Source organism: Sceloporus occidentalis, unplaced genomic scaffold (genome assembly GCF_023333645.1).
Source record: "Sceloporus occidentalis isolate IW3139 unplaced genomic scaffold, rSceOcc1.0.p SCAF_3, whole genome shotgun sequence".
NCBI lineage: Eukaryota > Metazoa > Chordata > Lepidosauria > Squamata > Phrynosomatidae > Sceloporus > Sceloporus occidentalis.
Window position 1 is genome coordinate 8,937,879 of NW_028316983.1, and position 26,914 is coordinate 8,964,792.

General features: G+C 40.9%; 1 protein-coding gene across 1 annotated transcript in view; it reads left to right on the top strand.

Moving 5' to 3' along the window:
• SRMS (src-related kinase lacking C-terminal regulatory tyrosine and N-terminal myristylation sites) overlaps window positions 1-25,995 on the top strand; it is a 40,377-nt gene extending 14,382 nt beyond the window's left edge. Inside the window, exons 2-8 of the mRNA XM_089513610.1 lie at window positions 2,335-2,456; window positions 11,117-11,283; window positions 14,518-14,659; window positions 15,349-15,504; window positions 17,980-18,161; window positions 21,257-21,413; window positions 25,420-25,995. Coding sequence (XP_089369736.1) covers window positions 2,335-2,456; window positions 11,117-11,283; window positions 14,518-14,659; window positions 15,349-15,504; window positions 17,980-18,161; window positions 21,257-21,413; window positions 25,420-25,613 — 1,120 coding nt within the window. The 3' untranslated portion in view covers window positions 25,614-25,995. The remainder of the gene's footprint in view (window positions 1-2,334; window positions 2,457-11,116; window positions 11,284-14,517; window positions 14,660-15,348; window positions 15,505-17,979; window positions 18,162-21,256; window positions 21,414-25,419) is intronic.
• The last annotated feature ends 919 nt before the right edge of the window (window positions 25,996-26,914 follow it).

Consider the following 26,914-nt stretch of genomic DNA (forward strand, 5'->3'; position numbering starts at 1 on the left):
ACTTCTGTTCATGAGTATGTACAAGGTCTATCATCCACCATCACGCCTATTATGAAAGGAGTTATGTAGATGCTGATCTTAGTCTCTCCCAGCTAAGTGCCTTGGCATCCTCTATGGTGAGTCTGGCAGATCTCCACATCATGGCTAGTTTCCTGAACTGGGGTCGCCCTCTCAGCTACCTGCCTAAAACATCCTTCTTATATCAATTTGATATCAGAAAAGGGTGTGTGTGGAGGGAAGCTAGACCTTGGAGTAACACACCCCATCCCTCAGGCTCAAAAGGAGCTGGCTCTGGCCCCAAGGAGGGTTTCTCTTGGCTCAGCAGCACCATCAGATCAGATGCACCACAGTATGGAGTCTGCTTTCTAATAGGAGAGCTCTTACATGTATAGAAAGTAGGAAGCTATTTTGAGAACTGCTTCATTGTCCCAACCACCTTAAATCCAGCTTTATTAAATGGTGGGGAAAGAATATCACACAGTTCAGCTCCTGACTCCTGATGCATTTGTGATGCTGAATGAAAAACATCCAGATTTTCAAAAGTAACTAAGGCTTCATCCAGACTAGAAAAAACCCAGTGCTGTTCATCACTGTAATGACAAATGGTAGTGAGTTGTTGTTTCTGAAGGTCAGGACAAAACTCTTCTTATCCTGGTCCTTTGAGAGTGCTTTTGTAGATAAAAAAAACTGCATTTAAAAAAGAAAAGAAAAAGATTTTTGACTCCTGAGGGGCCACAAAATCAGCTGTGAGGGCTACATGTGGCCCGCCGGTCACATTTAGCCCACCGCTGCTGTAGACTCATATTCAGTTTGTGGTCTACTAAGACTCCTAGATCCTTTCTGCATATACTACTTTCATGCCAGTGTCATCCATCCTATATATGTGCGTGTCATTTTTCCTATCTAGATGAACATTTATCCCTGTTGAATTTCATTTTGTTAGTTCTGGCCCAGCTCTCCAATCTGTTAAGGTCATTTTGCATTCTGTTCCTGCCTTCTTGATAAAGTTTATTTTAATATAGGAATAAATAACAAGCTATGGAGCTGGGGGTGATAGGTAAAACATTGTTAATGTCTGCAATATCATTTTGCCACAACATTGTATATTCTATATACTTTTGAATATTTTTAATGCATTTGAGTTTATCACACCTGAGGAATTTCTCTTAATTTCGCATGAAAAGAAAGTGGGGCCAGAACGCATTCACGTGAATTCGCTAGTTTAGTTTAGCGTCCAGACTGTGTCTGAAGGATAATAAGAAGTTCCTTGGTGTGACCACAACCAGAGGTTGCAAACCTGAAAATGTCAGCAACGTACGTTCTCCCCATCCATGATGTATGAGGCAGAACAACCAATGGATCACACCTACCCTAATTCATGATGGATCAACCAGCTCAAACACAGTATTCCAGATGCAAGAAAAGTTAGAGTCTACAATTAATAGATAGGGTTCAATTCCCAGCTGGGCAAGGCACACTCTCTCAGCCTTAGAGGATAGCAATTTCAATCCCCCTCTGAAGAAATTTGCCAAGAAAACCCTATGATAAGTTCACCTTAGGGTTGCCATAAGTAAAAAATGACTTAGAGGCTCACAACAACAATAAATTAAAGCCAGCCAAAATATTTGACATACAAGGCAAAAAATCTCATGAGTGTTTTCTCTGCTTAGGAGTAGATCATGAATTAAATAATTAAATGTTTACTGTTCTTGCATAACACATGGAAGTTGTTGCCTGAGGCAACCACCGCATTCTGTCTAATGGCAAGGCTGGCCCTTTACTCTGCAACTGTACAGATATGGCAGGGAACGTTCTGATTATTCCTCTGTCATCCCAGTTTTCCAGGTGCTTTTAAAATGTCCCAGTTTCTCTTTCCTTCTCCCACTTCACTCCCCTGTCCTCTGCTTGCTTCAATTGCTGCAGTGCAGACTGAGTTCAAAAAGCAAGAATAGTTTGCACTCAACTCAGCAGGGGGAGTGGAGAGGTCAGAGTTTTGTTCTTCCCGGTAGGCTCAAGCAAAAGCAAACTACTGCAGCATGTTCTAGCATGCATGTTCTTCTTCATTAGTTTTTCGTTTTTTGCCATCTTGACCACACTTTCATGTTGCTTGGCCACAGGTATCACAGTTTTCATCTTTGAAATATTGGTAGGTATGTTACCTATGATTTAAAATGTGCATAAGTGGGTCCAGATTGAGGAGGCAGGTGATGTGTGAATTGTTGAACCACAAAAGAAGATATTTTTCTTGTTCTGTTTCTGAAGATATGCAAAAGTGTGGCCTGCCTTGCTAAGGAATCTTCTCAGTCAGCTCATATCTACCCCTTTCTCTTTTAGCTGGTATATAAGTGGGATCAGCCGGAACAAAGCCAGTCTCCTTCTACTCTCACCTCCCAACCGGCATGGCTCCTTCCTTGTTCGTGACAGTGAAAGTAACAAAGGGGAATATTCTCTCTCAGGTAACATCTACATTTCCTGCATTGTAATTGCAAACCAGCTTTAAAATGTCAACGCTTCCCCCAGAGAAGTATGAGAAAGTGTAATTCTGTGCATGGATTCTTCTCCAAATTCTAGAATTTATTTGAGAAACTTAGTCAGCCCTGCAGGATCTGAAAATCCTACCTTTTTGGACTACAATGTCCAAAATTCCCCAGTCAGCTTTGCCACCCAAACATTAGGAAGCACCTCTTTACCATAAGAAATGTTCGATAGTAAAATAGACTGCCATGGAGGGTGACACACTCTCCTTTGTTGGAGGTCTTTAAACAGAGGTTGGGCATCTTTCAGAAGTGCTGTAGTTTTATATTCCTCTATGATAAGGACTTAGACTAGGTGACCCTTGCGGTTTCTTCCAACTAAGGATATTATCACACAGCCTTGTTGTCACCATGATATATATCCATTTACAAAAGTAAATGAATGCATATTGATTTAGGATCATTCAGTATTGCACGTTCTACAACCATGTAAATGGATACATATCCATTTGGATTGCTCAGTATCACACGTTCCATCCATAGCGCGACTGGGGCTGTTTCAGCTATTGATGCTACTTTGGCCCTCTTCTGGACTGCCTCCAACCCTGCTTCCCTGCCCTATTGCCCTACCCAGCATGCCTTTGGTGTGTGTGTGTTTCTTAATTTTTAATTTTAGGGATAACGCAATTTAATAGCAATGTGATTTAGTGAAACAAAGAAAAAAGAGAAAAAAGTGGAGAAAAAGAAAGCCAGACTGTTTGGAGATATCAAGGGGAAGAAGGAAAGAGGAGGAGGAGGAGACTGCAACTACATGACTGCCCAGTCTCATGAATGTAGCTGGAGAAATTTATCACACCAGAGGATTAATCCCACGAAAGCATAATTGGAAGCTTATCGATGGATGTTCCCTGTCAATGACAAGGGATGCCCTAACCACACTTTAAAAGGACAGAAGCAATTATTTGAAGGTGACATCATGTGATAAGTATCACAAAAGGCACAATTATCCAGCTTTAATTCTAATTTACAAGGCTTGTGAGATTCTATGATTCTATGATCATGGCAGTCCCTGTAGCCACTTCCCAAGGAAAATCCATAGTCATACATTCCTGGTGTTCTACTGTTGACAGTCAAAGGAGCTGATACCTTGGTTTAACATCTTCATGATACAGACATCCAAAACAAATGAGTAAACCACAAATAGGATTTGAGAATTAATGCTATGGTTCATTGATTGTTATCCTATGGACAATTACCTGGGAGCTAGCTCCACTGAACTCCGTGGGTGCATGCATCCTTTTGACAGCAGTGCTTCAACCTGCCAAACATGTTGAGCTTCAACAAAAAATCTTCAGCAAGATGAAATGCAGCCTTTGGCTTCTAATTAGAAATGCAAACAATCTTTCTAAACAAGTTCTTGTTTACACACTTTACCACTTCAACTACACACATAAAGGATGAACTTCATCAAAAAGAAGTATCCCACCTCGGTTTCATTATTTTTATGAGTCTGTGTCACTGTAGAAAAATTTGAAAACCCTGTTAGTATCTCAGTCACCTACTAGATCAAGGAAGATCCATCATTAACCCCTTGTAATTTGCATGGTTCATCATCATTCTTGCTCTGAAAGTATCACAGAACTGTGGCTCTCCTGTATTCCCAATCCACTACACTATGAAGTAGACAAGGACAGTTTAGCAGGGCTGGTGGGGAAAAGAAGCATGGGTCATCTGTTTCTATGGCGGGGTACAAACCGCCAAAGAGAAGCCCTCCCCGGCACCACTCTTTTCTCTGCAGGAGCGCTGCAGCAACCAAATTGTGTGGCACTGCTGCGGAGCAAAAAAGGAGCGCCCGGAAGCTGCTCCTTTTTGTGGCATCGCTGCAACGCCACAAAGTGTGAGAGACATTGCAATGATGTCGCAGCTGCGCCACCCTGTCTGGAAGTGGCACAGCTGCAACGTCATCATTACACACTCCGTCTGGTGGGTGCGCCGCAGCTGTGGCGCCCTCATCACATGCAAGAGCTGCTGGGCGTGTGGGTGCTCCGCCGACCAGGCAACCTTGCACGTGACGAGGTCGCCGCAAAGGCCCATCTGTTCCGAGCCTATGTTAAGTTGACTCGGGACAAAAATAAAAAACAAAGAGCTTCATTTATATACCGCTTCATTCTGAAGTAACAGTGTCTAAGCGGTTTACAACTGTAAGCTAATTGCTCCCAACAATCTGGGTCAAGCTTAAGCCCTTTCACTGGTATTGAACTTGCAACCTTAATATTAATATTAATATTAATATTAATATTAATATTAATATTAATATTAATATTAATTAATATTTAATATTAAGTTGGTATTATCTTACAGTTGTAAACTGCTTAGACACTGCTTAGGTGGTATGAAGCGGTATATAAATGAAGCTTGTTTTTTTTGTTTGTTTGTTTGTTTTATGGTTTTGAGTGTGTGATTGCAGTACAGGCATTTGACCACTGCGCCACCAGGGGATCCCACCTTGGATCCAACCCTGGGGCAAAGGTGAGGTATACATTCAATAAATAAATAGTTAAATATGTAAGAATATCTTCTCACTAAAAATGCAAGGGTCTCATGAGGGTTCCCACAATAAATATACAAAGGGGGATTTAGTTAGCTCAAATGATGGCTGCAAAAGGGCTTGGGGTCACTAAAACGCTGGGGTCAGACCTGTGTATAACAGTTCCAAAAACCTGAGCTTCCAGAATGGAAGTTCCAAATGTAGTTTTATTTATAACAACAATAGGGGAAATCAACTTTCACACAAAAACACACACTCACATGCACATAAAGAACTAACAGTATAAAAAGTGGTAGCAGATATTGTAATAATATGATAATGTACCGTTTCCAAAAGCAGAGATCCAGTTGGGGATTATGTGAAGTGAAATGACTCAGCAGCTGCCTGTGGATCCTGCAATGATGAGGAGTAAAGGGAGATACTGACAGGGTATCTGTCTGACTTCAACTGAGACCAAGTTGGTGGTGTTTTGGCAGGCACTTTTATAGGCCAAAACATATCCTTGAGCAGTTTTGGGATTAAAGTGAAGTTCCCAGGAGGGAACAAATAGAACTGAAAGACTGTAAATGGCTGGACAATCACCATGAATGTCCCTTGTCAAAGAAGTCACACTCCCAGAGGGAGGTAATCTTGGAGTACTGTTCATATGTAAACCCAAGGTTTATCACCTGCCATCACTCCTATCAATGAAGGGATTATAAAGATTCTGATCTTAAATGATCTATCCTAGCTAAGTGCTCCAGTTTCTCCCATGCTGAGCCAGCAGCATCTACATATATGGTCCGTATATGACATTACTCTTGGCTACCTGCTTAAAACATCCTTTAATATTAAGTTGGTATCAAAGGTTGACTAGGGGTGAAGGAGGGCCAGTCCATGGTGTAACAATTTTGTGTTTCAGCAGTGGTTTTGTGGTTATAAAACAGGAGTAACTACTCTTAGCACTTACAGTAAGTTTACAAAAAAAACCATTTGGGGCCAAATCCTATTGCTAGTCCTGATAAAACCACCGATTCAACTGAGTTTTTCTACTTGTTGATTTATCAAATGATTCCATAAACTCATTCTAGTTGGGACTAAATATTATTCCAGATTATTGTTTTGGGAAATCTATTGAAATGATAGGACAGGAGAGAGAAAAAAGCTAGATTTGTTTATAGAAACCCCTAAAGTTGGATTCTCTGAGTGTAGGATCTGTTGTGGCAACCATCATAGAGACTTTGACTCTCTTTGTTAAGGAAACAACATTATGGCAGCTGCCACACTGCAGAATTAATGCAGTTTGACATTGCTTTAACTGTCATGGCTCCTTCCTATGTAAACCTGGGATATATTCTTTGGGTACCTGAGCTCCCTGACAGAGAAGGCTAAATATCTCACAAAACTACAACTCCCAGACTTCCATAGCATTGAACCATGTCTGCTAAAGTGGTGTCAAACTGCATTAATTCTGCAGTGTAGCTGCAGCTTAGGAATGGCCACACAGAAAAAAGAAAAGCATTAAAGTCTAAGATCCAGCATGGTATATTGGTTTGAATATTAGACTTGGACTCTGGGAGAGCAAGCTCTGAATCCTTGCTCAACCATGGAAACCCTCTGAAGACGTCATGCATTAAGGCGCAGAGAAATAAGCTACTCTCTGGCTCCATTCCTATTTGGTTTTCTGGTGTGATAAGGCTCTTAACCTACGAAGAAGTCAGTTGTAAACCTCCTCTGAATAAATCTTGCCAGGAAAAACCCTATGATAAGGTCATTGTAAGGTAGAGTTGAGGTGAAGGTACATAACAACAACAAACAGCAATGTGCATATACATTTAGGAATGAAAAGAGAGTAAACCACCAAGGATATCTTCCTGTGTGTTCTCATACTCCTCCTGATCAGGTTACTTGCTATGGCATTGGTACTTTAATTTACAACAGAATCATAGATGCAGCTTTCTTCATTCTACAAATGAAAAAAGGAAACTTTTAACACCCATGTGATTCCTAGGGATGTGATTCTTCACTATTTTTTTATTGAAGTAATTTTAAATTTAGTAATTTTCTAAAGTAAATTTAGAAATTTTATTTTTGCTGCAAGAAAGTCTTTGAAAACTGCAGTTTTTGAAAACTTTTTGTAATTCAGGACTTATTCTTCACACAATTTGCACATTTTCTTTGCTCAGAAAACATTATTTTCTGAAAAAAATATTTCTGTGTAGAAAAATTATTTTCTGCAAAGAAAATGCTATTTTCTGGTGTAAATCAACCACATTTGAATTTTACGCAAGTTAAGTGCTGAACTGCAAAGAATCTCAGGATTCTTCTTTTTAGGATTTTTCAAGACACATTTTTTTTGACCAACTATTGAATATTTTCAAATATTTTTTCGATTCCTAATACTGTAGTCATACAATAAGCAGCACTGTTTAATTGTCTCATGCCTTCGCATGGCTTAAATCTCTCCTCTACTTGCTACAGGTTGCATTTATTTACAGGAGGGTATGTGAGCATATTCCCTCTTACTGATCCACCTAAAAGGCAAAAATATGAAAATCAGGGTAAACTTTCTGCCAAGGTCAAGTGCTAGAAAATACCTGCTCTCCCTCACAAAGAGAGACAATTAGACTTCATGCAACATATGTATCTTTTTGTATATGTGAAACAACAGATAACTCATGTTTTGCAATCACCCTGGATACTCATAGGGTGTCAAAGTAGATTTTGACTTTGCAAGACAGCAGAAACTCTCTTGCTTATCATAGGAAGGAGTGTCAGGGAAGATCAGGAAAAGAGTAATTCTAATGACTATCTTGTGATCTGGGGGGAAAGGGGGTGGAAGTGAAGCATGGATTTTGAGTGTTTGCAATGTTCTCTTTCAAATTACAGAAAGAAATCTGTAGGAACCAAGGTCTTTAACTTATAATGAAAAATTATAAGTTAAAGACCACACAAATTTTAAAAATTGGCATGTTGACTCAGCATTCAAAAAAGCAATTTGATTCAATGAATGGTTGTTGTTGTTAACTGCCTACAAATCAATTTTGACTCATAGTGAGATACTTCCAAGACCCATCTTTTCTACATAGTTCCTTTAGGCCAATGGCTCCAAGCCATCAGAAACCCAAAACCTGCCCTGGGGGTCTCATGCGGCCCCTGGGCCACATTCTGCCCACCTTTGCCTTAGATCAGTGGTCGCCAAACTGTGTTCTTTAAGAGATTTTGGACTTCAGAATCCCATACAATTGGCCAACATGGCTGAGCCTTCTGGGAGCTGAAGTCCAGAATCTCTTAAATGGCACAGTTTGGGGACCACTGCTTTAGACTAATCTTCTTTAGACCAGTATGGTGTTCATTATACACTAAAGAAGCACACAAAGAAACTTGATAGACAATGACAGAAGAACGTCCCTGCGGAGAGGCATGGAGAAAGCCACTTCTCTCTCACTGCATCTTGGTTTTCTCTTCTCATATGATAAGGCTCTTATTTCTGTTAGAACAAATTGTGTCACAAAATAGACAGATACTTCTTTCTTTCTTTCTTTCTTTCTTTCCTTCTTTCTTTCTCTTTCTTTTTATTATGCAATCATCTTAGAGGCATTCTGAAAACAAGTCCCTTTGAAATATGAACCCATGTGAAAATCTGCCTCCAGATTGCATGACGAGCTCATTCCCGCAGGTTTTCAGCAAGCAATATCTTACATGATGTAAATGTTCATTACTATGTCACATATACATTCCCTCTCTCATGTGTAATTATACTCAGTGGTGCAATAAACAATGGTATACTTCCCACACCACTCATATGGAGCAAGGGATGAACCAGCCCCAAACTAAGCTGTAATTAGGCACCATAAGCAATGGCTACGAACCTTCAGTCCTTAGACCAGCCTTAGTAATTTTGATATTCCATGACCACAACTGGATCTGTAGTAAATTGCCTATGACTGACTCACATCAATTGGCTCCATACTATTGACTCATATCAATGGCAGTCTCATGGTACGAACAGGCCAGGAGGTTCCCCACCCCAACCTCCTGCTTTTCCAACCCCATGTCAAATATCAACATGCAATGGATCCTTCAGGTTTTCTATGTGGGAAAGCCATACCCAGAAACTTGATAGGCAATGTATTCTTCAGAAATAACTACTCATCACATTTTTATAGCTTTACCTTCTGGTTTCTTCTTCCCAGGGAATCATGAGAAATGTGTGAAACAGCCTTATCTACTGCTTTGAGGGGAAGACATGTCAGTGTTTTTTAATTGATTTAACTGCAATGTCTTAGGACTTATCACACTAGCTCAGAAATGGGATTTAAAGTAGATGTAAACTAGGAAAAAAACCACAAATGCAGAAGGTTTATCACACAATGTTTTTGCAAACCTGAAATTAAGCAAAAAGTGAGTGTAAAGGGGAGAAAAATGATATCTTTTTACTTTCGGAAGTTCCCCAAAGTAAAAAGGTGTCGTTTCCCTCCCTTTTTACATTTGCATTATTTTCGCGTTATTTCAGGTTTGCAGAAACATCATGTGATAAGCCTCCCACATTTGTGGGTTTTTCTGCTTTAAATTTACTTTAAATCCCATTTCTTAGTGGGATTCCTCTAGTGTGATAAGGTCCTTGTTGGAAGAGTTGGAAGAGACCACAAGAGCCAACCAGTCCATCCTCCTCCCATGGAAGACTACACAGTCAAAGCACCCCTGACGGATGACAATCCAGCCTCTGTTTAAAGACCTCCAAAAAAGGAGACTCCACCACTCTCTGAGGCAGCATCTTCCACTGTCAAACAGACCTTACCATCAGGAAGTTCCTCCTAATGTTTAGGTGGAATGTGTTTTTTCTGAAGTTTGAATCCATTGTTCCTAGTCTCTGGAACAGCAGAAAACAAGCTTGCTTCATCTTTAATATGACATCCCTTAAAATGTTTAAACATAGCTATCATGTCACCCTGTAACCTTTTCTTCTTCAGGCTAAACATACCCAGATCCCCTAAGCCACCTGTCACAAGGCATGGTTTCCAGATGTTTCACCATTTTGGTCACCCTTCTCAAGACACATTCCACACTGTCAATATCTTCTTCCCAGGGAAAAGTGTAGGGCAATTTCATCTGTTGCCTGAGGCAGCCACCTCATTGCTTACCAGTAGTGTCCTGATGTTTTCCAGAGTCCCATGGTCCCTTGAGGAGCCAGCATAATTTGACTTGTTGGACCTTGGCTCCAGGAGATCTGGATCCTTGCTTAGCCATAGAAGCCCACCAGGTGAACTTGGGCAAGTCATTTCAGCTCTAGATCTCTGAATATGTCCTGCCAAGAAAATCCTAGGATAGGATTGCCATGAGATGGAGTGAATGTGAAGACACATAAATACAAAAACAATAGTTCCTAGCTCTTCTGTAAATTCTTAGCAAGAACTGGGACTTGCTGGGAACATACAGAGTGGGTTGAGAGAGAGCAGTAGGAGATCTCCCAGCAGTGCCAATTGGCTTGCCCTGTGTCCCCTAACCTAGGCTGGTGCTCTGCCATATGGCAAAGAATGCTGACCTGTTTCCATTGTAAGATTCAGCTGCTAGCATGGTGGTAAAATTCAGAAACTGAGCCGTGTTAGTCTTGGAAATCAGTATGCAAAGGGATTGTGCATCTGAGGAAATAGGCTCATAGTTCCATATTGGTGGAACTTGAGTTGGAGACAGGCAGGGCATCTTGTCTGCCTCAAGTGACAAAGTGCCTTGGGTTGGCCCTGGAAGATGAGATGGTTCCTTGTCTGAGGAGCTCAAACCCCAGGGAAACTGTTGGATATCAGATCTCCTCCTTCTGGGTGACTAAACCAGAATTTCTTAGAACCTTTCTTTAGCATTTCACTCCCATTGGTTCAAAACTAACAAAGTTTATGCATCAAAAGACTGACAAGTGAGATAGAATATAATACCTTGTTGTCAGATGGATGGTGTCCACCATGAATAAAGTATCAATTTCCACATTTCTGAAATTTAGGGTTGCTAGTTTGGGATCATCCCAGGCCCGAAGGATTCCAGTTTAAAGCCTGAGATCTAGGGATGGCCTCTGGTGATATGTCACATGTCTTGCCATTCTCTCCTGTCCTTTGGTTTCTAGTTCGGAATCATTCCAAAGTGCGGCACTTCAGAATCTACAAGGACCCTGGAGGAAGTTTTTACTTAGAAAAGGGACACATATTTCCCACGCTAGAACAGCTCCTTGAGTATTACACAGTCAATTGGAAGGTCATACAGAGCCCTCTGCTACAGCCTTGCATCCAAAAGGTTGGTATTTGAATCTGCGGGACTTTGAAAATTGTGGTCAAAGTTTTAAAATCAAGAGTAACTCAAAATGCACTGGGATATGGTGGCTAAAGTGGTTAAGATGCCAACTCTGTTGACTGCAAGATCGGCAGGTTGGCAGTTCAAGGCCCAGGTGCCGCATGATGGGGTGAGCTCCCATCACTAGGCCCAGCTTCTGCAAACCTAGCAACTCGAAAGCATGCCAGTGCAAGTAGATAAATAGGTACCATTCCAATGGGAAGATAAACAGCGTTCTGTGCAGTCATGCTGGCCACATGCTGGCTCTTCGGCTTAGTAACGAAGATGAGCACTGCCCCCTATGGTTGGAGACAATTTGACAACCTTGTCAATGGGGAATACCTTGACCTTTTTAACTCAATCTGTGTTTTTCTGTGACTCTTGAAATTCTGGAGTCATGCTTGAGAAGGCAATGATGGACGGTGAAATTGGAATTTTGATCTCTATGGGTCCCTCTTTTTTGTTTTACCTCCCCCCACAACACCTCATTTCAAGGATTTTTATTCATTTTCATACCTTCTAACTGTCATGATTTCATGGGGACAGTCCTAATAAATTCTTTGCTGTCCCTGCTTTTAAAATGTTCCAGTTTCTCCCTTCACCTCCCACTTTCCCACCTTGTCTTCAGCTTACAGCAATTGCTTTAAACTATGTGTAAAATCCAAAAGTAGTTTGCACTCAACTCAACAGGAGGGGGCCAAAGGGGGTAATCTTGCCCTTCCAGTAGGCTCAGGCAAAGCAAACTGCTGCACCTCCTAGTTCATATGATTTTCCTCATTAATAACTTTTGCCATCTTGGCCACTCTCTGATGTTCCTTGGCCATGTGTGTCTTATTTTCGTCTATGAACTGTTGGAAGGCATACAGTTTTGACACTGACAAATGAAGAGAAACATATTGGATTTCTAATTTAGACAAAATTATAATCCAGCAGTAAGAAATGTGTCTTTGAAGTACAGCTTCCCAGATTTCTCAGCTCGTATGACCAGACCTATAGTCCTACCACCACCAACAACAACATATTGTTGTTGTTATTATTATTACTATTATTATTATTAAAATTTATTTCTATCCAACCCCTCTGTGGAACACAACCGAGGTGGCTGACAATATTAAAACATACATTCCCGTATCCCAAAACCCCACCCACCCCTAAAACAGAATTAAACGATTTACAATTTAAAACACAGCATAAAATAAACAAAAAAAACCCAAACATTAACTGCAGCAGAAATCAGGGTATAGAAAGTTAGGTCTTTTGGGTGGCCAGGGATCTATTCAGGAAAGGCCTACCAGAAGAGATCTGTCTTAATAGCTTTCTTAAAGCTGTTCAAGATGGTAATGTGAAAGATCTCATCCGGCAGGCCGTTCCATAATCTGGGAGTTTATTCTTCTTATTTTTCCTCTATGGGTCTCTCCTCCTTATTCCTTCACGTAACTTGGTTTGGAATTGTACAACTCTCCAGATGTTAAACTGCATCCCCCATCAATCCTAGCCAGCCTAGAGAGTGGTGAAGAATGCTGGGAGTTGTCATCCAAGCAGATCTGATGGGCTGCATAATTTCCATCCCTATCTGAAAATCTGAGCTCCCCTAGGAATGGCTAAAAAAAGAACACTGACACCCAGCCTGTTCATGTTCACCCACCCAGTTTCCCTGCTATAGAGTCTACTCCACCCAGCCAGCTGTGCACACCTGTCAGATTTTTCTAGTCCCCAGCCACACCTCGCTTAGAAACCTGTTTATTTATCTCACTTGTTTTCATCCATCCAATTACCTCTGCTCAAGCAAGGTTTTAAAAAAATCTTTTGCATTCTTATTCTGCTAAGGAAAAAAACAACAGCAGTTAAATTTTGTTCCCTAGTGCAGCCTCTTCAAAAGTAAAAACCATTTGCAGACTGCAAAGTACAGTGGGCCCTCCACATTCATTGGTGTTAGGGGCATAGGACCCTAGTGAAAGTGGGGGAAAAACATAAATAAAAAACCCCCACACTTTTTTAACCAGAGAAAATAGCTCTCTAGGAATCTCTAGGTCCTCCAGTGCAACTCTTGGGCAACATCTGGGAGACGTTGACCATATAATTGCACTGGAGGACCTACAAATGCTTAGCGAAGTGTTTTCTCTAGTAATCTCTAGGTCCTCCACTGTGACTTTATGGTCAACTTCTGAGAGAGTTGCACTGGAGGACCTAGGGACTCCTAAACAGAACATATTAATCAAATCCATGATATGGCCAGAGTACAACAGTCTCAGTAGAACAGTCATCTTGGATTTTAGGAAGAGTTCAAGATTGATTTGTTATCGGACATATTAGTTTGTCTTTTTAACAGTCCATAGTATCCACAGAACTCTCCTCCAGCAATATATTTCAAATGAGTTGATTTTCTTCCTGTCAGCTTTCTTCACTGTCCAGATTTCACAACCATACATAGAAATGGAAAATATGATGGCACGGACCATCCTAACTTCAGTATTCGGTCATATATCTTGACACTTCAGGATCTTGTCTAGTTCCTTCATAGCTGCCCTTCCCAGTCCTAGTCTTCTTCTGATTTCTTGACTTTTAAATTTTTTTAAAAAAACATCACATCTTACTTAATTTTTATTTTAACCGCACAAAATGATGTAAGTGTGAAGTTGTAATTTTAAAGTATAAATTATGCTAGTTGTTTGTGTCACAAGTATTGCCATTGCATTTGGAGGTACAGTCAGCCCTTCTTATACACGGATTTTTTATACACGGATTCAAGCATACACGGTTTGAAAATGTTCCAAAAAAGTATAAATTTACCTTGATTTTCCATTTTTATTAGGGACACCATTTTGCTATGTCATTATATTTAATGGGACTTGAGCATACACGGATTTTGTTATACACGGGGGATCTTGGAACCAAACCTCAGCGTATAACAAGGGTCCACTGTATATTGGAATTAGGTTTATGAGTTACCTTATTACAAAAAACATTGCTAAGGATTCTGTATGGTGTGGTATGGAAGGAGATGGATGATAGGAGTGACACCATGCGTTACCACAATGAGTGATGCCAACTCTAGTGATGCCACTGCTTGGAGGGAGTGAAATAGCCATTCCCATTATATGGCTGGCATATTCCTGTTGACAAATTGATCTACGTGTCCACCTACTTGTTCAGGACTGTCTTTTGGGCTTTATGGCTTTGTGTGTTGTCTTCTTACAGAGGCCTCTGGAGACAGACCAATGGGAGCGGCCCCGTTCTGAATTCCAGCTCTGGCGGAAGATGGGAGAAGGATGTTTCGGAGAGGTATGGGAAGGAATGTGGAAGAACACAGTGCCGGTGGCCATCAAAATCATGAAGCAAGGTTGGTGGGGGTGCAGAATCTGTTGCTCCCTTGTGAAATTCTTTTCCCTGTTCAGCCTCTGGCTTTCCTGTTTCCCAACAGGTGACTCAAATTATCTTTGCATGACTACTCTCAAACTGTGCTCGTCAGTTTAAATTGGATGGCTGGACCCAATGCGAATAGGCTCAATGAATCAGTGAGATTTGCATGGGGTTCACTTGCCATTTCACAATTGATTCAATAGGCCTGCTCTGCTTGAGGCTAGTGAATTGGATTTAAGCCTTCAAAACTTTTCCAGAGCTTGGCAAATTTACTACTCTCAGAATCCCACAGGCTGGACTAGAACTCTGGAGTGCAGCGTTCGAATCCCACCCCAATCATGGAAACCACTTTCAATGGACTGAATTTTGTTGATATATCCTTGGTTAGCTGTTTTTCTTTCTAATCTCCCTTTGAAAAAAATTGGTTAAGGATTACCATTTGGAGGTCTGAAATGAAATGCAGGGGGTTGAAGTGTTCTGCAACTGTCCTTTTCCTATTCCCATTACTAATGTCCAACTTCAGTTCACTTATTGTCTAATGTAGAGACCAGCCTATTTGTCCAATGCAGAGTGCTATATAACTAAATAACAGAACTTAGGGAATTGCTTGATTCCTGAAAAGTCCTTTCACCCTGTTTCTGGGGGTCTCTTTGTATTTTTTCATGACAGCGGACATGAGAGACGACTTTGCCAAAGAGATCCAGAACTTGAAATGCCTGAAACACACGAGACTCATCAAACTCCTCGCAATCTGTTCCGTGGGTGAACCCGTCTACATCGTCACTGAGCTGATGAGGAAGGGCAACTTACACAGTTACCTCAACAGTTAGTATCGCTCCAAAAGCCACTCTGAATCTCTTTCCCTTTGTTGTTTCTATGCCCAGTGGTATTTTCCTTGGGCCACAAGTCCCTTCCCAAAAGAGGAAACATATTATTTTTAGTTTGATTTATTACGTTTATATCCTGCCCTATATCCCTAGATGGGACAGTGGAGTCCAAGCAGTAGTAAAACATTAAACTGATTTAAAACAATTTGGAACCATTTAATACCCTTTTAGAACAGTTTTACATAGTTCGGAACAATTTAAGATAATTTGAAAACCAGTTGAAACTGTTGAAACAGACCATGTACACAAAAAAATAGAAGTCCATGAATAGTCTGCTACAATTGTGGTCCAAAAAAGGAACTTTTTCAAGATTATGTGAAAATCCAAGATTTGTCTATCTTTCACACTGCACAATTCTAGCACATTGTTATTCTTGTCAATTGCCATCAAGCAGACTTTGACTTCTGGTGACCCTATGAATGAGGCTGCTGAAGAAATAAAGCAGTTTGACACCACTTTAACTTCCATGGCTCAATGCTATGGAATTCTGAGATTTGTAGTTTGGTGGAGCACCAAAGCTCTCTCACAGGAAAGGAAAAATATGTCAAAAAACTACATTTTGCAATTGTTTTTGACCTTTACAAAACAGCCATGGAGGACAACATTCAGCCCACCTCTGTTTTAAGTTAAAATTAACTTTAAGGTGTATAACATCAACAACAAATACACAAATAGTTGTGTGTCCCTTTTCAGATCACTATGCTGTATGATACACAGCCAAACACCATGTCCAACAGCAATCAATGGATGCATTATTAACACATCAATCTCTGTAGGAGGACTTCCTGATTTCTCTTGGCATGAAATGTTCAGTAGCTTAAGATTCCTGGTTGGTTGGCTTAATCTTTGGAGTGTGTGTGTGTGTGTGTGTGTGTGTGTGTGTGTATTCCTTTATTTCCCAAGGCATGATAATCCCTTTGAAAATGTTCAGTGTTGCTTCCCAAACTTGTTCTGCAACATGAGCAACTTGTGGATTCTCTCAGACAATGTGTTCTTCTTATGAACTGGTGTAGTGGTTTTAGTGTTGGACTGTGACTCTGGAGATCAGGGTTCAGGTCCCTGCTCAAGCATAAAAACCCACTGGCCTTGGGCAAGTCACTTTCTCTCAGCCTCAGAGGATGGCAATGGGACACCCCCCCCCCCCCCCACTGAAGAAACAAGAAAACCTTATGGGAGATTCACCTTAGGGTTGCCATAAGTCAAGAATGATTTGGAGGCACCCAACAACAACATCAACCTCAAATCCCCCAACAATCTCTGGGGGTCAATTATAATTTCAGCATCGGTCTATAAAATAAGTCACACGCTACTCCATCAGATTCTTCCAGGTTTTATTTCCAATTGAGAAATATTTGTCCAAGGCAGGCAGTCAGACAGCTTCAGGGTTCCAAGTAGGGCATCCTTTCACAAGAGGTCCCCTGTAGCAAATAGTTTGACCTGCTTTTGAGATGTAGTTGGCTAGCTCAGGAGGGACAACTCCCAGGGAGAACAGGTCTGGAGCCACATTGATGAGGGAGCAGCTTGACTTCTTGGCAAATGACTGGTAAACATGAACTTGGTCAGGCGATGAGTTTCCTTGTTGCATTACATCATCCAGAACAATACAGGTTTGAAAGGTTTTGTTTTGTTTTGTTTTTTTAAAGGAGCATAGCCAGCTTCCTTCTTTGTGAGAAAATTTGCTCTAAGACCCTTTCATTTGTCTTTTAAGCAGTGTACAGTGTCCAGCATCACTTTTCAAATGAGTTGATTCTCTTCCTCTCAGCTTTCTTCACTGTCCAGTTTTCACAACCATACATAGTTATGGTTCTATAATATATTTGTATGGCAGGGGGTTGGACTGGATAGCCCTTGTGGTCTCTTTCAGCTCTATGATTTTATAATTCTATGATTCAGTTTACAAATCTCAGGATTTCACCAGACATAGCAGTCATGGCAATTCAAGTGCTATAATTGTGTAGAGAGAGAGGACCCTATTGTGGCCCTTGGGACCACCATGGACTTCCCTGACACACCACTAAATATCTTTCAGCCAAAATATGTTGTTTTTCAATCAAAACAAAACACACTGGAAGTCCACAAAGAAGCCTGGTAAAGTTTTCGGCATGGCATAGCACTTTGGGCTTTGGACTATCACTCTGGAGACCAGGGTTCGATTCCCATCTTGGCCATGAAACCCACTGGGTGACCTTGGGCAAGTTACACTCTCTCAGTCTCAGAGGATGGTATTGGCAAACCCTTTATGAAGAAACATAACACAAAAACCCCTTGATAGGTTCGCCTTAGGGTCATCATAAGCTGAAAATGACTTGAAGGCACACAACAACAACAACAACAACAACAACAACAACAACAACAACAGAGTTTTCAGAGACCAACAGAATCTTTCTTTTCCCCTCCTTTCTGTTTTGTACAGGTGTTGCAGGGAAGGAACTGACAACACATCACCTACTTAGCATTTCTTGCCAAGTGGCTGATGGGATGACCTATCTGGAAGAACAGCATGTTGTCCACAGAGATTTAGCTGCCAGAAACATACTGGTGGGAGATGACCTTGCTTGCAAAATAGCTGATTTCGGCCTAGCCAGACTCCTCAAGGTTTGTTCAGGCTCTCTCTCTCTCCCTCTCTCTCTCCCTCTTTTTTTTTCCTATCCTCTTAGGACATGTCTACATGGGCCATTTACAGTGGTTTCCCCTTGCCCTTGTATCATCCTGTCCTGATGTTTCAGAGCCACATTCAACCATCTATCTACACATGGGAAGAGCAGTCCCACAATGAAACTGGACTATTTCTGTTGTAAAATGAATATAAAAGATTCACCATTTGCTTCCACTCTTCCCCGAAAATCCAGAGCACTCCAGAGCAACACTGGGTGACTGTCTACACATTGTCCCACTGTGCCACCCACTGCCACAGATCACTCCTCAGAGGTCACAACAAGATGCCCAGACATGTGATTGGCACTGGGCACCTCATTTTTGGCCCCAAAGGGAGCAATTGGCACCAGCAGTGGCAGTGGACAGCAGAGTGGGATTCTGTTGCTCTGGAACATGCAGGTTGCAGGGGGAAGTCAGGGCAATTTGGAGCCAGAATATGCTGGGGGCCACCTGAAGTATTCTGGCCAGTGTAGATCCACACGCAATCTCTTCTGGGAGAATTATAGAATTAAATATTTCTGCATGTATGTATGAAACAGCCCATGGCTTGTTTCTTTTCTAGCCTGTAGTACTTAGCACTTTACATTTCTATACTACTTCATAGTGAACTAAGCCCTCTCTAAGCAGTTTACAATGTGTAAGCCAATTTTCCCCCACAAGCTGGGTATTCATTTTACCAACCTACAGAAAGATGGAAGGCTGAGTCAACCTGGAGCCCTGTGGGATCAAACTTTCAGTGTTATGGTTGCTATACTGGCATTTAACCACTGCGCCACCAGGGCCCCAGGCCTGTACAGGTGTACCCCAGTTAATGAAGCAGAAGTGTTTTGGGTGTAGCTTCTTTAATTGAAAATGTGGTACCCGAGGCAGAAATAAAATGGAAAGAATGAGGATAGGCTCCCACACCACAAAGAAAGAGGAGTAGTTAGATTTTTTTCCACATTTTTTAAATGGTATACATGTGCAAAATGAAACAACCAGGTCAGGTAAGTCTTACACAAGTGTAAGCAAAACATCTGAACCTTCTAGAGATTATCTGAAGACTTCTTCCAAAAGATGAAGGGCAGCAAAATGGGCAGTTCAGGGAGTGTAGAGAGATCAGTGGCCAGGAAAACAGTCTTGGGGCCACCTGAGGTTCGAAGTGTACATTTTGCCTACATTTAGGGTCCTTTCACACTACACAGTTAAAGCACTATGATTCCATTTTAACTGCTATGCTTCCATCACCTGAAATCCTATGATATGCAGTTTGGGGAGGGGATTTTAAAATTTCCTGACAGAGAGCCCTAGTAACTACCCAAACTACCATTCTTAGGATTCCATATGATGCAGCCATGGCAGTTAAAGTGGAATCACAGGAGTTTATCAGACAAGGGAAATTGGAAGTATAATCCGATGGCAATCTGAATGCAATCATGGGGTTTAACGTTATTGCGTGATAACCCACTACACGCAAATTCAGGCAATGGGAAGTCAGTCCGAATGCAATCATGGGGTTTTACGTTATTGTGTGATATACTGCCACACGCAAATTCGGGCAATGGCATGCTATTTTCGGGAAATGGGAAGCCAGTTCGAATGCAGTGAGCATTCACGTAATTTTGCTAAACTAGCGACTTTACGTGAATGCGTTCTGGCCCCACTTTCTTTTCATTCGAAATTAAGAGAAATTCCTCACGTGTGATAAACTCCACAGTGTTCTAACTATATAGTGTAAAAGGGCCCCTGGTCTGCTTTAACAAGCAGCACCTTTCTGGGGTCCCAGCTGATGCACTCTGATCTTTTTAGCTTGCAAGGCTAGAGTGAAGCTAGGAATAAAACATGGGCCACACCACAGAGCTATAGTGTCCTCTCTAAATCAGTTGTGCAAGCTGCATGAATCCATCTCCCAGCATCTTCTGAGATGTTGTAGTCCACTAAGGTAGTTTTCCCAAACTGTCGATTCTGTGGATTTTAGCTAAGAAAGTCAATACAATTCTAGAGATATTATCACATGGAGAAAAAGACCCAAAATAGATGCGGGATTGCAAACTCAAAAGCGGGTATTATTGTATGCAAAAAAAGCCGCTGCTGCTGCCAGGTAACTATAACCAAAGTGTGAGCCAAGCTCAGCTGGCCACTTTGCAAAAACAGAAAGCTCCAATTTTTGCAAAGCGGCTAGTTGAACACGGCTGGGACCCGGGTTGTAGTCACCCAGCAGCAGCAGCAATTTTACGTATGATAATACCCACTTTTGAGTTGGCAATCCCGAAAATTTCTAGTCTTTTTCTCCATGCGATAATCTCCTAGCCTGCATCAATAGGAGTATGGTGTCTAGATCAAGGGAAGTAATAATACCACTCTATTCCACTTTGGTCAGGCCTCATTGGAATACTGCAACCAATTCTGGGCATCAGAATTCAAGAAGGATGTGGACAAGCTGGAGCGTTTCCAGAGGAGTGTAACCAAAATGGTGAAAGATCTGGAAACCATGTTCTCTGAGGAGCATCTTAGGGAGCTGAGGATGTTTAGCCTGGGGAAGAGGAGGTTAAGAGGTGACATGATAGCCATGGTTATAGATTTGATGGGATGTCATACTGAGGATGGAGGAAGCTTGATTTCTGCTGCTCCAGAGATGAGGATATGAAACAATGGATTCAAACTACAGGAAAAGAGATTCCACCTCAACATTAGGAAAAACTTCCTGATTGTAAGAGCTGTTTGACAGTGGAACATGCTGCCTAAGAGGGTAGTGGAGTCTGCTGCTTTGGAGGTTTTCAAATGGGTTGAATGGCCAGCTGCCCAAAGTGCTTTGATTGTGTCTTCCTAATTGCAGGGGGTTGGACTGGATGGCCCTTGGAGTCTCTTCCAATTCCATGATTTTATGCTCCATGCCTCTGTCATGTGAAGTATAAAGTATTGTGCAAAGAACACTAAAGTCAGCTGCTGAACTAGCTCCTAGATGATTCGGCAACCACAATTTTAGTTTCCCTCCTCCAAGCCTGTTGAAAAATAAGAAACTTTTTGCTAAAGGCCCAATTCTTGCTTCATTCCAGGATGATATTTACTCCACCACTAGCAATGGTATGATCCCTGTGAAGTGGACAGCACCAGAAGCGGCCATCTATCAGACCTATTCACCTAAATCAGATGTCTGGTCTTATGGAATTCTTCTCTATGAGGTTTTCACTTACGGGCAGTGTCCATATGAAGGTATAGTATCATTTAAACAAGCATCAGTCAGAAATGAAAAAGGTAGCTTCTGGAGAAAGGGGCTTCTAAGCAGTGGCACCCTTTGAATCAGAAACCCTCCACAGGGAGGTCAACATCAGCCTTTCTTTGCTAAGATTTAAGAGCTATATTTATGAGTATCTTATTTTTCTGGAACTTTTCTTTTAAAATGAGCAGTGATTTTTATTTTTATCCACAGGTTGTTTTGCAAAGGGATTTTGTAGCACCTTTGAGACTAACCAGGCGAAAGATGTAGCATAAGCTTTTGTAGATTCAGGTCTACTTCCTCAGATGTGTGACATTTGAACCAGAATCAGAGAAAAGATCCATCCATCCATCCGTTATCTATATACCATCTTTATCCAGGCTGGGACTCATGGTGGTTTACAAAAGATCTGCCTCTGTACCTCCATGCCTCTCAGGATTGCTCTGCCTTCATGTATCTGCTTTATTAATGTTTATTCTATTTAATCAACGGTATTATTGGAGCTCCTTTGGACAATCACAGAAGGCCCTGTAGCACTCAAGGTTTTCCTCCAATTTCCCCTTTCCAGTTCTCCCACTGATTTGATCTGAGACTATGAGGTATAGATCTTGGCTCCAAGAATATAGATTGATAGTAAAATGGTTTTTCTTTCTCTGTCATCGTTAGGGTTGCCAGATCTCAGGACCTGGCTCTGCATTTCAGGGCCTGACTCCTCTTCACTAGTTCTCAGGGCAAAGGGGGGAATCTGAGGGCAAGAGTGCTTTCTTCAAAAATGTGTTTTTCCTCATTACTTAGTTATTTTTATTTGAGTTGTATACTCTATGCAGATGTGGCTGATGCTTAGTATATTGTGCTGAATGCAGTCATTAGGGGCTACCCTTCATAACCATCACCTCAATAATATCACCAAGAAAAGGCACCATGACATCACAAAGTGAAGTGTCATCTCTCAGTCTCATGTTTGGTCCCTGACATCCCAGAGCTTGGGATAGTCCTGGCCTGACAATCCAAGCCACCATAAGAGGATAATGATATAAGATGTAGGAATATTGGGTATTTATAGGAACAAAGTATAGTAATTTGGTGCCAAGCATGAGTCCATTGAAAGAAAATAGATGCTCTAGGAAGGTGCTGGAAATTTGGAGAAAGAAATTGCTAATCCATTCATGGGTTGATGAAATGAGAAATCCAAACTTAATTCACAAAGGACACCGAAGCTGGCTTTCTTGAGTGTGTCTGGGCTTGCGGCCATTATGAAGCCATGCAGATGCCTCCTGCAAAGAAAATACAACAACCAACCTGCTTTGGATTAGAATCAGGGAGAAAGTAAAAACCCAATGACTTCATTCTACAGTTCAAACAAAAAGTTACTTAAATTGAATCCACACTGCAGAAATAATCCAGTTTGATACCACTTTAACTGCCATGGCTCAATGCTATGGGATTTTGGGAAGTACTATAACAGTTTTTTGAGACATTTAGTGCAGTGGTGCCACAACAAACTACAATTCCCAGAATTTCGTATCATTTAGCCGTGGCAAAGTGGTGTTAAACTGGATTGTTTCTCCAATGCAGATGCAGCCGTAGATACACAAGAGGAAAGAGAGTTTGGTCTGCCTGACTTTTTGTTTGTCACCCTCCACTGGTTCAATATAATCATTACAAGTGTTATTGCTCTAGCTCCAGCAATTTGAACTTCACCAGATGATTTGGCCATTCAAATACACAACACATGTTGCAGTTGAAGGGGAATACTGATTTGCTCTTTCAAAGTTTTGTATATATTTGATCCTCCCCGCAGCCACCCAAAACCAGCATCTCAATTTAAATTTCATTTCTCACACAAACACATGAAAATCTGAACTTTGCTCTGTGCTGGTAGAAGAAATACTGGCGTGCTATAGGTACAATGCTTGGATTTTTTCCTGGAACAAAGGGCAACTGTAGAAGAAAAAAAGCCCAATCATTATTCCTGATTTATTAGAGTTGTATTTTTACTACCAGGAGAGGAATGCTACAAGTGCCTATAGTATTTTCCCCCTCTCAGATGCCAGACTTTTTCCAATTTTGGAAACTATGCGCCATTACATGTCAGATGGCCAGCAGGAAGCAGGCAAGTGAGTACTTGTTGCTTCACCCCAAACAGCAAAAACGTTTTGGCCTGTCCTGCCAAAGACATTCTATAACAGCTTTCTAAAAAGAGTGTTTTTCAAAATTTTGAACATCTGCACAGAATTTGCAGTTTTGAAGAGGAATATGAGTCATGCACACCTTTGAAACTTGCAGGAAGTGTGAAATGTGGAAAATATTTCTCAATTGCTTTCTTTGATTTTAGCACTCCTTCAGGCTCAGAAAATAATTCTATACCTATGAAAAGTATATTTTTCACAGGACTAGCCATGATAGTCTGGTAAAGCGTAAAAAGTGGAAAAGGAAGGGAAGAAGGAATCTAGCAGCACCTTTAAGACTAATTCATTTATATTTTAAACCGAGCTGTCGTAGATATCAATGCATTTCTCCAAACGCCATGACAGAGTGGTGTTAAAGCCTCAGGTTATTAAGCATATTTATAGACAGGTTGAGTTTCCCTTTTCCAGAATTCCAAAATCCGAAATACTCCAAAATCCAAATCTAGGTGGCTAATATAGTGACACCTTTGTTTTCTGACAGTTCAGTGAAATTTGTTTCATACACAAAATTGTTTTAAAAAATACTGTATTGTGTACAAAATTACATTCAGGCTACATGTATTAGATGTATATGAAACATAAATGAATTTTGTATTTAGACTTGGCTCCCATCTGCAAGATATCTCATTATGAATATGCAAATACAGTATTCCAGAAACCAAAATAAATAAATCCAAAATCCTGATCCCAAGCATTTTGGATAAGGGAGACTCAACCTGTAGTTGTGGGTTGTTGTTGTTGTTGTTAAATAATGTCAAATCAACTTTGACTTATCACATACCTAAGAATGAGAAACTTGCAAGCGTGCTGGTGATCAACTGTCCTGCTCCGTTCTTGCAAACGCAGGGCTCTGGCTTCGATGATTGAGTCAGTCCTCCTATATTGCAGTCTTCCTCTTTTCTTACTATCTTCTGCATAAACCTAGCATTATCATATTTTCCACTGAGTCATATTGATATGTTCAACAGCCTCAGTTTAGTCATCTTTCTTCCACTGAGTGTTCAGGCTTGTTTTGCTCCAAGACCCAATAACTTATCACATGGTATTCATAGATCTCTTCTTCAGCAACACATTGCAAATGAGTTGATTTTCTTCCTGTCAGCTTTCCTCAGTGTCCAGCTTTTACATTCATACATAGAAATCAGAAATATTCTGGCCAGGAGGATTTTGACTCTGGTATTTAACGTATGTCTTTCCACTTGTGAATCTTACCTAGTTCCTTCATGGCTGCCTTTCCAAGTACCAGTCTTCTACTTCTCGACTGCAGTTTCCATTTTGATTGACTAACCCAAGGTCTAGGAAATCTTTTAACTATCTCAATGTCTTTCTTACCCTCTTTAAAGGTATGTAAATCATCTCTGGTCACTATTTTTGCCTTCATATACAACAGTAAGCCTGATTTTGTACAATTGTGAGAGTGGGATAGAATGTAATAGGATCCAGAGAGTTGCAAATCATGACCCTCGCTCTGTGTTTGAAGTGATACAGGTCTTTTAGAGTTTTATAGATAATATTGGCGTGTGGAAGCAATAAACTGGTTTATCAAAAGTCGGTTTCCGTGGGATCAAAATTTTCTTTCTGGAGATTCGTTTTTTCCTGTTTGGAGAGTCCTATTTAGAGATTCCAAAGATGCACATTTGTAAGGACTCATATATTAGCATACACTGTGTGCCATGAAACCATTATCTTTGTTCACAGCTCTGATAATGTATTGGAAAAAGCTGAATTGAGTTATGTTCAGTTGCATTATATTCCCAAATTCCATTTGGGAAGTTTTTCCGTTAAACAGATTGCGTGTATATTTGTTTTCCAGGGATGACCAACCAAGAAACTATCCAACAGATTACTCGGGGTTTCCGCCTTCCTCGTCCGAATAGTTGTTCTCCTGAAATTTACAGCATCATGCTGGAATGCTGGAAGAGCCATCCTGAAGACAGACCGAGTTTTCTCACTTTGAGGGAGACACTCTTCTCTATTTACAGATGGGCACATCATCCATTTTCTTGAACAGGAAAACTCCATTGCCATTGGTGTTTAACATGGGCTGCAAATCCTGCTTCCTCCACAGGATTTAGCTGCTAGGAATAGACAGCTCATTGCCTGGAATGACCAGTTCAAGCTAGTCTTGGCCTCAAAGAACATTTGTGCTTTTGAAGCTGGAATAGATGAAGACTTTACTCTCAGGAGGGACAGTAGTAACTCTCTGCTTCTGGCTTGGGATGAGGTCCCTTTGGCTTTGCTGGCTGTGTTTCCCAGAAGATCATTCACTATCGGTGTTCTATGTGAAGCCAAGATGTCATTGTGAAGAGAAACAGACCTGCAATGCTCTCCACATTTAACAGCTGTGGACTGTTTCACTTGCTGTGTGTGCCAGTAGTATTTAATTATTCAATAAACATGTATATAAAAAAATGACCTCGGAGGTGATGTTATCCGGAGTGTGTAGCAATGTACAATGAATGGTGTTTTGTCTTGTTAGCAGTCCTGTGATACAGGTATTTGGGATTGGCCTTGCTTTCATGTGGAATGAGGCAACTGCCTCTGACAACAGATTTTGTCTGCCACAAAAGGACAGAAAATTATATACCCTCCGACATTTCACAGATGAAAACTGGGACATGTGTGGCCAGTCAACCTCAGAGTGTGGCTAAGGTGGCCAAAATTATCCGTGAGGACAAGCTAGGAGGTGCAGCAGTTTGCCCAAGCAACCTCCCTTCTCCCCATAAGGGGTAATTGAGCGCAAATCCCTTTTGGATTATGAAGTCAGTTTGCATTTTTCAGCAATGGAAGAAAGGACAAAGTGGAGGGAGGAGAGAGAAACAAGAACATTTTCAAAATGGCTGAAAGTGGAACAGCAGAGCATTAACTGCAACTTTTATTCCAATTTCAGGACAGTTATTGGATAAGGAATTGTTAGCTATTTAATATGTTATTATTGTATTATTATTATTATTATTATTATTATATCCTGCCTTTCTCCCAATATAGGGACTCAAGGCGGCGAACAAGTATAAAACAATACAATTTAAAAACAATACAAAATATTAAAATACATAAATATATTTTTTTAAAAAAAATTAAACAATTTTAAGAATTAAAACAGTTATAAATTAAAATCCAAACCATTAAAATGTGGGTAGCTCAGCATTAAAAACCCAGTCATTCTCAGCTTAATAGGCCTGCCTGCACAGGAACATTTTTACCTGGCACTGGAAGGACAGTAAGGTTGATGCCATCTTGGCCTCTTTAGGGAGGGAGTTCCAAAGCTTGGGAGCAGCCACCGAGAAGGTCCTCTCTATTGTTTCCCC